The sequence below is a fragment of the Martes martes genome (genome assembly GCF_963455335.1).
Source record: "Martes martes genome assembly, chromosome: 12".
In the NCBI taxonomy this organism is placed as follows: Eukaryota; Metazoa; Chordata; class Mammalia; order Carnivora; family Mustelidae; genus Martes; species Martes martes.
The window spans coordinates 90,248,792-90,261,835 of record NC_137900.1 but is presented as its reverse complement, the minus strand read 5'-3'; the positions used below and the strand labels follow the sequence as shown (position 1 = coordinate 90,261,835).

The 13,044-nt window shown below is 44.5% G+C and overlaps 1 protein-coding gene across 13 annotated transcripts in view; it reads left to right on the top strand.

Annotated features, from left to right (window-relative positions):
* Positions 1-13,044, top strand: part of FNBP1 (formin binding protein 1) — a 135,159-nt gene that overhangs the window by 115,680 nt on the left and 6,435 nt on the right. For 5 of the 13 annotated variants that reach the window (XM_080819819.1, XM_080819818.1, XM_080819827.1 and 2 more), the window contains one exon: positions 9,220-9,329. In XM_080819819.1, coding sequence (XP_080675945.1) covers positions 9,220-9,329 — 110 coding nt within the window. Of the gene's footprint in view, positions 1-2,702; positions 2,787-5,370; positions 5,386-9,201; positions 9,330-13,044 lie in introns of all 13 variants that reach the window. The other 8 variants (XM_080819817.1, XM_080819828.1, XM_080819826.1 and 5 more) reach the window with 3 other exon arrangements.

The window sequence follows — 13,044 nt, the reverse complement described above, 5'->3', positions numbered from 1 at the left end:
AAGTCACTGTAGACGCAGAAAATATTTGCTTGATGGTTGCTGAAAACAGTGTGAGGGTCACAGAGCTACTTCTGTCCGAGCTAAGCCTCAGGGTTCGAGGGGGAAATGTCACAAGGTTACGGTGGTTTCTTGAGCTGTGTTGGGGAGCTTAGAAGATGGTGAGAAGATGTCTGTTGGCTGGAAGAGGCCTAAAGCCAGATTTATCGTTAGAGGTGGAGGTCATAAGCAGCTGACATTTACTGAGCGCTGACGGGGTACCAGACTCTGTTCCGTGGTTGTCTTCGACTGCCCTGTGAGCCTGGGCACTATGACATCCTTATTTTACTGGTAAGAAAACTGAGGCCCCAAAAGATGAGGTGAGGAAGAGGTAAAGCCAGAGAACCTGCTCGTTGTCCGAGGTTCCGTGACATCCACACTCGGGGAGCATCTGTTAGGACAGGGTTGACTTGTTAGTGGACGTCCTCTCGACTCCAGCTTGCCATTCGGGTTACGAACACCTGTGCCAGACGCACGGGGTTTTGTGCAGCTGATCCAGGAACCGAAAGGAGTTGCCCATTTGGTTGGGAGGACAAAAATTTGGAGCCTCTCAAATAAATCGACCCGATCTTTGTAGTCAAAGCCATCCCCAGATCGAGGCATGTCGGTCAGGAGTAAACAGACACGTGGGCCCAGTAAGGTCTTTTATCCCAATCTGTGGTGACCACAAGGCAGTGGCTGTGGGACGTGTTCTCGTAGAAACATAATTTTTACTCTTGCCTTCCTTTGGGTAAAAAAAAAAGTCAACATATAATAGCTGGGGCTAAAACGAGGGGTGGTACATATACTAAAATTGGAATGATACAGAGGAGATTAGCACAGATGACACGCAAATTCTCGAAGCATCCCGTATTTTAAAAATAAGTAAATAAGTAGAATGAGGGACAACCCCCCCCCCCATTCTGTATATGCAGAGTTCCTTTAGTAAGGGGATCGCAACATTTTCTGTAAAGAATACAGTTAGTTGGCGAAATTATCTTGTCTTAAGGTTCCCCAGCATATCAGGTTAAGAATTAGCGATGTAATTTCCTCAAGATTTCAAGAGAGCCGTTGTTAGAAGGCAGAGCGTAGCTTCAGAAGTGGGTGATGGATCGCGTTGAGCTCTATAATTAGATCCCAGTTCCTGGCTCGACCAGGCTGGCTTTGAAAAATTCCCCTTCCATCCCGCTTGCTCCTGGAAGAATTTCCAGCATCTGGCCAGGGTGTTTTTGCAACACTATAAAGTTTTATGTTAACTGTAAGTCAGTTAACCCATCTCTCGGCCACTTGCAAGACCTTTACCAAAGCTCTCGTTTATTCTGTTTCTAACAAGTACTTCTGCATGGTCTTCTGGAATCTCACGATGGAGTATGCGGAATATTTGTGATTGTTTACCGTTCGTTTCTGTGTCTGTGCCATTCCCTCAACACCACCACAGTGTGTTGGTTGCAAATGGTTTTCCGAATCTGTATTTCATGATGTTCTCTAAATGTTTGGGAAAAGACCAAAGAATGTCAGTAATCAATAAGTATACGGGAGAGATGGCTAGGAAAAATATACCCCTTTAAAAAAGGGGGGGAGGGATGAGAAATGGGTTATTATGATGATTTAGAGGAAAATCCCTCTTTTAAAAATTGTAAATGAGCAAATGAATTTTATTGCTTACTCTTTAAATCTGTGCTCAGCAAAAACTCGGTTAAAAAAATTTTTTTTTTCTCCATGCTTTGTTTTCCCAAGAGTTAACACACACGTACACATTCTAGAAGAATTAGTGAATAAATAGAAACATATTTCTGCTTCCTTCATTTGGGGTCAGCCTGTTCTCAGTGAGGGTCAGGTTGGAGGTCCCTTCCTTCAGGAAGTAGAAGTGAACAAAAAAGAAAGAAAGAAAGAAAGAAAAAAAAAGAAAAGAAAAAGGAAATGCATCACAGAAGTAAAATTAGGAAGTTCAAAAATGAAAAATAAATCTGAATTTTGGGGAAATACATTTCATTTTAAAACAATCTCAACACAGGAGGTACAAGGATTGCAGGGCCCTTGATGAAAATGATACTGTCCTTCTGTTTCCTTTATGCCTCATTTTGAACTTTAAGACTGTTGTGCCAAAGATAGGAAAAGTGTCCTAGAATAACAGATCTGTGATTTTTAACACATCTTTTAATTTATTGTGTTTTACAGCTTTCAGATCCAGATTTCAGTCCTTTGTTCCTATTATCCGAATGTGGGACTCCTATGCAGACACTTCTTAGCATAGCTGATTTTGTGTCTAAATAATGAACCAGGATAAAATGTTTTTTTTTTTTGTTGTGAATCATTGGCATCTGTAAGAAAATCTTGTTTCACTGAACATTTCTAAAGTATGCCACCGAGCTTTCGTAACCATTTCTTCATCTTTACCAAAGACAAGGAAAAATGAAACGAGACAGTGTGGTCTCTGCTTGCAATTTACAAATGTAATTTTGTTGTCTTAAATTAAGGTTTTTCTTTCTGGTCTCGACAAGGGCCTTCTGTATCTAAAATACGGGCCCATTTCCCCCCATGTGTTAGAGTTCATGGCATGGAAAAAATCCCATCGAAGTTGATCAAAAGGTTTGGAAAATCCTTACTGATTGTTTGTCAGATGTTACAATTTTATGGTCACTTTAATTTTATTCATTTTATCTTGTTCTCTTGCTGATTATTGGCAGACTCAGTCTTTCTGTTTTCACAAAGAACTCATGAAGAGGACGATAGGGAAACCCACGTATGCTTTTGAAGCTAGGGACTATGTTGTAAGTTGACCTGTGACGGCCAGGGCATTGAGTCATGGCTCAGGTACTAACCCCTCGGACAGCACCAAGACTGGGGACCCGGCAACGAAATTCTCCCCTGGGAGACCTGGACACGGGAAGGGCCTAGTCATTACTATAAAGTCAGCCCCAAGTTACTTCATCTGGAAAGCTCGGGTGGGAAAAAGGAACCAACTTCCCAAGAACAACCAGGCTTCCCCAAAATGGCAGTGGACGGAGCTTGGCTCTGCCCGCGCTTCACGGATCGTGACTGCCGTCTGAGAAGATGTCCACGGGTGTGATTCTAGGGCAGAATCTCACCCATAACCGCAGCCGCAGAGCGTAGTCCCAGGAGGACACTCTTACAGACGGCGGTCGTGTAGATCATGCGAGGGTCCCCCGCCCCGTGTGAAAGAGATGCATCCGTAGGGGGGGATCATGCCATGAAGCTTGGGGAACCAAAACAATCATCGGGGTGTGGGCAACGTCACAGAGTAGTCCCGTGACTTTCCACGGACCGTAATTCAACCGTTACTTCTATACTTATTTTCACTGTCCCCTTTCTTCGTACTTGAGGTTCGTACCTGTGGCCGTGCAGTAACACATGGACCCGCTGGCTCTGTGTCCCCTCATGTGTTATTGACATGTGTGGCTCCCAAGGCTCCATACTTGTTGCCTGAAACTGACCGCTTTCTAGTTCCTCGGATGTCTCGCAGTGCACCTAATGCAGTCTTTACAAGTATTTTCTCAAAGGCTTCGGTTTCCCATGTTAAGTGATCTAACTGGCTGGCTTACAGCTTAAGACCGAAAACCGGTGTCTGATCGTTACGAGGATACCACACCCCGTGATGGTGCTTCTTGTAGAGGGCCCATCACTGTCCACTTCAGAAAACTGCGTTTGTCTTGAAAATCCAGGACTTCCTATGGGTACTTAGATTTATTTTCGATCCTAACGACTCGTTTTTATTATGAAGTGGTAATCATTCCTGTGCTGTTAGTTTCGATGTTAGAATTCTTCTTTTGGAATGCTTAAGAAAGAACATATAATTGATATGCTCGTGTAAGTAACGGAAGTAGCCAAAGAGAGAACAGGTAGTGTACAGAGTTCAAACGTCAGGTCTTCGAATTTGCCACGTTTAGACGATCCTGTGTGAGAAAACATTTGTAGGGGGTAGCGTGCTTTGCCGGGAAGATATTTGCCAAGTTTTCCGCTGTGCACCCTGAGTGTTGTCTGTAAAGAACTCAAGATGTGATCAGCCGATCTGTGCTAAAGCTCACAGGAGGGGCCCCAGGGAGAGTCAGGAGCGCGCCTGTACCTGCAGCCTTGTTCTCCCAAAAGTTTTGTCTCGCTGCCTCTTAAAGTCTTTTCCCCCATAGGGACGATTTCTTTCAAAGCTTAATGCCTATTTGAAAAGAAGTGTCCATTTTTAGTTCATCTTAAGAATAAGATTTTTTAAACCTGGTTAAGGAATTTTTTAACGCCCCGCACTCCCAATTTAAAATCAAAGGGCTCGTTCTTTGGTCCTTGGTCTCCAACATATTTTTGATCCAGCTGCAGCTGCCTGAGCTTTTAGGATTGACGACAGCTAAGTTAAACCTTGCACCATGCTCTCAAAACACTGCTTCCTGGCCATAGAGTATGTCTCACCTGTTAACGAAGAGCCAAATGTTTCTTTCTTTCTTTATTTTTTTTTAATAATTTGGAGATGCCTTTTAATCTGTTTTGTGTCCAGTAATCATTCTACCTTTGCTAATCTCCAGGCCCAGCAAAATTGCACCTGCTACCTCCTGATAATGGTCAGGAAATGCAGAGCAAGGAGTGCCCCTGGGTAGTTGAGATAACTGGCTGTTTCCTAACAGTAACTCTTGGGGCAGCTAGTCCGGTTAGCTCTCCAGGTGCTTTGTAACCCCCGTGGGTAGGGCTCAGAGTGTATGTGAGCCTCTGAACACACCTTCCACGGTGCAGGGGTTGGTGAGCGATGCGAGGGCATCGTCCTGCCTCCCGCCTGGTGCAGAGAGGCTTTCTGGATCCTGCAGATGGTTTCCTAGAGCAACTTCCAGCCCCCGGTTACCCTTTCACCCACTCAAGAGTTTGCCCTCGTGCCTTTGAGAAAGGACAGTCTTCACGTTTATTAGAGTTCCTTAAGATAAATAAATACATAACTTGTACGTTGCGGAAGTCACTGCTCTTCAGCTCCCCCCTGTGAGTAAAACTTTCCATGTGAAATGTGGTGAACAAAAGGCTATGTGATTATTTTTGTCTTTTATTATCAGCATGTGTCACCAACTGCAAACTTATTTTAGCTTCTAACCAGGCCGGTGTGACCCACACAGAGCTGTGAACAGAAACTCTCCTTTTCTATGTTTATTTTTTTGCTCTGGCAACGTGGCAGCGAAAGGAAGGTTTTGGCAGGGGCCAGACCCTCTTGTGAACGTTTGCACAGATCCACCGCAAGTCATTTTCACAAGCGACAGGTGAATTTATGTGTTATGTTAATACGGTGCAACTGACCGAATTCCTCTTCTTCTGATGTGTTGTCTCTTTCTCTCTTTTTTCCCCTGTTACCTCTTCAATTTTTACATGAAGCTTTCTCTCAAGCTGGTAAGCACAATTCTTCTATGCATGTCCCAAATCTAATCAGGTTTTCTGGGTGTATGTTTCTCTCGCGTATGCTTTCGTTGGTGTTTCTCCGTTAGACCTGTGCAATCCAAAGGTCCAAAATCTACTAGGGGCGATCTTAATCTTTTCAAGTTGCTAAGAAAATTAACGCTTAACTCATGATTTGGTTTCCTTTCTTACTGGGGCCTTAAGAGGATGGCAGATATTAATAAACTTTATTTAAATGTGACCAGAAATACACATATTGGATATTGGGGAGTTCATTTATGGATCATTTGGAGTAAAAGTAAATTTAACAGCTAAAGATGTTCTCCCTGGGAGCCACAGAAGCAGGTGAAAATCTCGGTGAGCCTGAAGGAGACGTGCAGGAATGGTGCCAGTCTCAAACTCAGGTCCAAGGCAGCCTGGGAGAATTGCAACCCATGGGATCTTTAAGTCGCTACATAAATATGTGGGTGCCTTATGCGTAGCTGATTTAAGAAATCACAAGATGACTTTATGGACAGTGAAAAGAGCCTCCTAAGCCTTTCTAAAATAATTTATTTAGTGTCCTGTGTTGTTCCTACCTAATCGCATAGCCCTAGTAAACAGACTAATCATTAAATTTATTAAAAGAAACTCCTTAACTCTGTAACCCCTAACTATACTTCAGAAATCTGTAAGTTACATAGTATTCTAAACACCACAGCTGAGAATGTCTTAAAATTATGGACAATGATACATTGTAACAATTCACCCAGGAATGAGGTCAGCTACTTTATGCATTGCTGTTGATGATGCGGGATAAGAGTTTCTGGTGGTCCTTATCTACACATTTGTATGTGTGTACATGCATACATATACATGTGGATTTCCAGAATTTTTTTCAGCCTGACTCAGTATTTGGCAACTAACCCAACCCCAGAGAAAACGAATATCTCGTTAAATGGAACATTTCTTAAACTGAAATAAAATCCCCAGACGAGTCCTTAATTAAGGTCTCTACGAGAAGGAAAACACTCTAAATGTTTCAATGAACTGCTTTGGGCGGCAGCATGAATTTGGGAGGAACTGGGTCAATTAAGTAGGAGTCTCTCAGGTACTGGGGTTTCTTCCTTGCCCTGTCTGTATTTTTTCTTTTGCCGAGGCGCTGGAAGCAAAAGATAACAGTATTAATAAAATTAGGGAGTCTTTCTGCCTGAGATAGAAATCATTTGACCAAACTGGTATGGAACCGTTGCTTTATACCATTACTTGGAAGCCAGTAAAGAAGGGAAACGTTGCCCAAAGATGCCTGGAGTGAAAAAGGTGTGAACTCCAAAGAAGCCGCTTACGCTTCTTGTGCTTGTAGCTTGTGCTCCTGTGGGGAGAGGCTCAGAGCAAGCGTTTGATTCCAGAAGTGTGTAAAACAAGGTCCAACTAGAGCCTCAGCCACTTAAAATATCCCTACACGCTGTTGACCCCGTCTTGCAAAACCAGTGCCACCCGTGGGGCCAGTCTCTTTCCAAACTGGACCACAACAAAGATTTCAGAAAGTCTACTCTGACTCAAAGCTGGAAATATAAATTCCTTCGTTGCAAAACGAATCATAGGTCAGAGTATTGCTTAAAGTCATTCAAGCCTTAATGGCCTTTCAAGGTACTTCCAGACGCCTGACACTCCTTCGGATCTAGAAGAAGCCGTGACCTCAGCCTCCAAAGGCAATACAAAGTTTGTCTGAGGCACAGTTCACGAGATTGGTTTCTAAATAACAATACAGAAACATAGAATACCTATCAAAGGGGACCTAATTCATTCCTTTATTATTTAATTTTTTTTAGTTTAATTTATTTAATTTTTTTTTAGTTTAATTATTTAATTTTTTTTTGCTGTGTAAGGGATCTGTTCATAAGTCACAAGTGTTTATACACCCCTGCAAACCTTACACCTGCTCACAGTCTACCCCTGAGTCCCATATGCTGGCCGTCCGTCACGTGAGCCTACTCAAATTTTTGTTAATTAAAATCCAATAAAAATGTAGAATTCAGTTCCACGGTTGCCCTGGCCGCGTTTCAAAGGCTCAGGAGCCGTGTGTGGCCGCCGTATTCACGAGCGCAGAGATGAGAACTTTTGCATTCTTTGTAGGAAAAATTCTTTGGGACCCTTAGCCCGCAGTTCGGCTTAGTAACTATTAATGAATGAACATTGGCGCCCTCCCTGCCTTTCCTGGCTTCCGAAGCAGCGCGCCTTTTGTTTCATGGCATTCCGGCGCCAAAAACAAAACAAAACAAAACAAAACCATCCCCTCAATTTTAGAAAACAGGCTGATGTGATTTAAGTAACCTCAGCAGGAACACAAGGTGTTGTGCCTCCGGGCTCGGTGCTGGAGCTGAGCGAAGTGAAAAGCGCACGATCGAGGTTGCGTGTGCTCCAACCCGAGAATCGCCTGGGGACAGGAACGAGCAGCCTGATTGATTTCTGTGCGGAAAGACGAGTTTGGGTCATTTTCGCTTCAGAGGCAACTGAACTTGCTTGGCTTGCCGTGACGGACTAGCCACTTGTGTTCTGGTTTCACTCCTCCCTCTCTCTCTCTCTCTCTCTCTCTAACACACGCGGGCACGCGCACACACATGAGTCTAAACATCAGCCGGAAGGTGCGTGCGTGGCCTCGCGGTTAGCGCGGTTGCATCACACCTCCCGGCACAGCAGCCCCGGCGCTCGGTCCCGCGCAGCCAGGGAGCCGGGGTCACCAGCATCATGTCGGCTGCTTGGCCAATTCAGCTCGATTTTGGAATTACGTTACCCGGTCCTCTCCTTTCCGCCCCCTGCGCCCCAGCCAGCCTGTTTCATTGGCTCTAAAGTAAAAATCTCTTTTTAAATTCCTTGGCTCATCCCTGGCGATTGAATCCATTTCTCTTTGTTTATGCAAATCGCTTCGTGGGATCAAAGGCACTTGATCCCCCGACAGCTTTAGCCGAAGCTCCTGACTCGTAAGCATCTGGAAGAGTCTGGAAGCTCGCTGTTGTTGGGGTTTTCTACCGAGACCGTCCGCACCGAGGAAAGATCCTAATTGTTTCTGAAAGGGGCTCGAGGTATCAAAATAGTCTCCTTCGGCTGGATTGGAAACAGCTGGCATGGCTTTCGGATGCTGGGAAGTTGGTGTGGGGGTCGGGGAGCCCATTCTATGTGGATTTTCTGGGGTCCCCCTACAGATGTCATAAGGAGTGACCCGACTTTTGGAGGCAGCGGAGGGGAGAGTGCGGGGGGCGGGGGGCGGGGAGAGGGGGAGGATAGATGTCTTAATGGCCTTTCCCCCCACATCCTCTGAGGAACCAGACGTCCCATCTGTCACTTGGTGGGGATGGAAAGTTTGGGCCTCAGGGGTGGGGAGGGGTGGGGAGGAAGACCCCGAGTAGGGAGTAAAGCGGTGCGTTCCACACGAGACCGTGGGTGGGGGCACTTGTCCCTGTGTTGTAGGAAGGGGGCAGACACCTCAGACGTCCTTCACACTCCAGTGTTGCCGCCAACACTGTCGGTCAAGGGAAGGATCTGCCTCAGAATGGGGTCTTCACCGAATCTTGCGGGGGTCGGAATGTTTTCTCCCCTCCCTCCTCCTGCAGCGTTGCTCCTTGCCTTGGCCGAGGTGGTTTGGCGGGCAAACCTGGCCCCCGAGCCGGTGTGTGGGACTTCTCTGCAGTCTGCACGCATCGATCTTCCGTCTCAGCTGGGTGTCCTGGGAAAGAGCGTCCCTTTCGGTGATGAAAACACACGCGGACCTCGGCACCCCCGGTGTCTGGGGGCTGCGTCGTGCGGGCGTGTCAGGGACGAGCGCGGGCTCAGGCCTGTTTGTGTCCGCAGGGTGCCACGCCTGAGGATTTCAGCAACCTCCCGCCCGAGCAGAGAAGGAAGAAGCTGCAGCAGAAAGTCGATGAATTAAATAAAGAAATTCAGAAGGAAATGGATCAGAGGTAGAGTGGAGCGATGCGACGTATTACGAGATTCAGGTTGAGTGTGGACGATGGGAAATCCCAAATTAGCGTCAAGAAGAGCGATGATTTCAGTTGTGTGGGCTTTCGTTGTTGTTTGTTTGTTTGTTTCACGGAGGGTCTACCGGATGGCTTCATTGCAGAGCGGGAGAATTCTTTTAACAAATAGGTTTTACTCTGAGTTTGGGGAACAAAATACGTTTGGTTATCTGGTTTTTTCTTCCTCTGTATTTCCATACTTCTTTCTTTTTACTTTTATTTCTTTTCAAGTTTTAAATTTTATTTCCAGGACAGTTAACATCCAGTGCTCTGTTAGTTTCAGGTGGACGCTACGGTGACCCAGCGTTTCTGTGCGTGACTCGGGGCTCATTGCGATAAGTGTCCCCTTCGTCCCATTCACCTGTTCCGCCCATCCCCCACCCTCTTTTCTTTTAATCATAAGGATGTAGCTGAGTTTTTTGTACAAATGAGAAAGAGGAGCGTGGCGTGAGTCCCACCCCCCTCCCTTGCCCCACATTCTAGCTTTGGGTCTAAAATGTCCTTGTCTTCCTGTTTGAGGATAAGTGACAGTCAGCCTTCCTAGAGGTTCTCGTGTCTCTCTACCTTGTTATAGAGCGTACTGATAGTGTCTAGAAAACAATTACATTATGTCGTATTACACACACCACCAGCTGCCAGCGGGGTCATGTTTTCCCACTCTTGAGAAGTTCCTGCATCAGGATCGCGTGGCAGGGGTTCCCAGTTTTCTGAGCCGTCCTGTGAGTTTATCCCAGGATGGTATATATGCGAAAAATAAGACAAAAAGAGTTGATAATCTCTTCATTTGCGCTTCCCTCCCCACATTTGTAGCCCATAGGTCTTTGCTGTCACTTAGGGGCTACTTGCTAGTGATCCTGATGGAAAAACCACTTTATATGTTGTCTCTCGCCTTATAAATTCTCACTGAGTGAGTCGGGGAATCATTCATCTATTTGAGATTTTCTGAAAGATAACTTGAGGTTTTGTGGCTTGTAAACAGGCCAAAGAGGGATTCTACATAAATTTCGTTGTGGCAGAGCTGGAGTTAAAATTTGGTAATGTGAAAAAGTAAAAGAAAATAAATAAAATAAAATTTGATCATGCAAAAAGCCAACAAACAAAATCAATTAGGCAGTAGTAGAGTTTAGTATGAAAGTGGTAGTTTTATTTATTTATTTTTAAGATTTTATTTATTTATTTGACAGACAGAGGTCACAAGTAGGCAGAGAGGCAGGCAGGGAGAGAGGAGGAAGCAGGCTCCCCACTGAGCAGAGAGCCCGATGCGGGGCTCGATCCCAGGACCCTGAGATCATGACCTGAGCCTAAGGCAGAGGCTTTAACCCACTGAGCCACCCAGGCGCCCCTGGACAAGCTTCTTAACCTCTTCTTGATCTTAACCTCTTAACCTTACCTCTGTTTCCTCATCTTAAAAAGGAAGTTAATAGGATTAAACGTGCCCGTGTATGGGAGGTACTTGGACCAATGCCTGGCACATAGAATCTGTAAAATAAAATGAGTATGTTCAGGGTCAACAGACTACATGTCCCAATTAGATTTTCAGACTAGACAAAACTACAACAACCCCAAATCCACAGCCTATAAAAGGCACAGCTAACTCATAAGGTATTAAAAAAAAAAAACCCCAACATATAGGTATAAAAAGGTTGCAAATAAGAGAATGGGAAAAGATACTGGTTGGCCAGTGGCAGCCAGAAGAAGACTGACTTTCAGGCCAAAAAAACCCCTCAAACTATTCAGCTTAAGAAGGTCAACTTCATAACATTAAATGTTTCAAGGAACAAACAGCTCCGTTTAAAGCTGTAGGACTGTATGATCTCAAAACATAGAAAAGGTTATACTGTTAACCCTTTGACATGAGTATGTACAAGAAATACAAACACATCGTTGTTGGAAGAGATTTTTTTTTTAATATTTTTTTTATTTTTATTTTTTTTTTATTTCTTTGTCAGAGAGAGAGAGGAGCGAGAGTGAGCACAAGTAGACAGAGTGGCAGGCAGAGGCAGAGGGAGAAGCAGGCTCCCTGCCGAGCAAGGAGCCCGATGTGGGACTCGATCCTAGGACGCTGGGATCATGACCTGAGCCGAAGGCAGCTGCTTAACCAACTGAGCCACCCAGGCGTCCCTTGGAAGAGATTTTTAATGCAGTTCTCTGAGTGACTGGTAGAACAGATTAACAGATTCAGGATAGAATTTTTTTTTTTAATTTTAAATTTTTTTATTAACATATTATTTGCCCCAGGGGTACAGGTCTTTGAATTGCCAGGTTTACACACTTCACAGCACCCACCATAGCACATACCCTCCCTAATGTCCATAACCCAACCACCCTCTCCATACCCACCCTGGCAACCCTCAGTTTGTTTTGTGAGATTAAGTCTCTTATGGTTTGTCTCCCTCCTGATCCCATCTTGTTTCATTTTTTCCTTCCCTTCCCCCCAAACCTCACATGTTGCCTCTCAAATTCATCATATCAGGGAGATCATATGATAATTTTCTTTCTCTGATTGACTTATTTCATTCAGCATAATACCCTCTAGTTCCATCCACGTCGTTACAAATGGCAAGATTTCATTTCTTTTGATGGATGCATAGTACTCCATTGTATATCTAGACCACATTTTCTTTATCCATTCATCTGTTGGTGGACATCTAGGTTCTTTCCATAGTTTAGCTGTTGTGGACATTGCTGCTATAAACATGCGGGTGCATGTGCCCCCTTGAATCACTACATTTGTATCTTTGGGGTAAATACCCAGTAGTGCAATTGCTGGGTTGTAAGGTAGCTCTATTTTCAGCTTTTTTTTTTTTTTTAATTTAATTTGACAGACAGAGATCACAGGTAGGCAGAGAGGCAGGCAGAGAGAGAGGAAGGGAAGCAGGCTCGCTGCTGAGCAGAGAGCCTGATGTGGGGCTCAATCCCAGGACCCTGGGATCATGACCTGAGCTGAAGGCAGAGGCTTTAACCCACTGAGCCACCCAGGTGCCCCTCTATTTTCAGCTTTTTTGAGGAACCTCCATGTTGTTTTCCAGAGTGGCTGCACCAGTTTGCATTCCCACCAACAATGAAGAGGGTTCCCCTTTCTCTACATCCTTGCCAGCATCGGTCGTTTTCAGGACAGAATACTTAAATAATATAATTGACAGAATCGACCTCAGACACGTCTATCCAATAATTTCATGGTGCACATTCTTTTCAAGCACACATAGAACATTTCCAACAACCTGAGCATATCCTGTTTTTACAAAGCAGATCTCAACAAACATCCAAGGCTAGACACCATTCAAGGTGTGTTCTCCGAAGCCTGCAGTAAAGTTGGGTACCAATAGCAAACATTTAGAAATTAAGAAATGTAGCTCTAGATAACTCAGAGACTAAAGAAGAAATCATGAGACACATTGAAAACACAGACCTGTACCCCTGAAACAAATAATACATTATATGTTTAAAAAAAAAAAAAGAAAAAGCACAATAAAAGAAAAAAAGACATTGGAAGATATCGGAGCAGAGCTGAACCTGAACCCACATTCCACACATCACTGAGCTGTCACTGAGGCAACACTCACAAAGGGAACTTTATAGCTTTCCATATGTATTAAAAACAAAAAACACTAAACATCAGTGAGCTGAGTGTCTATCTCAAGAAGTTAGAAAAAACACA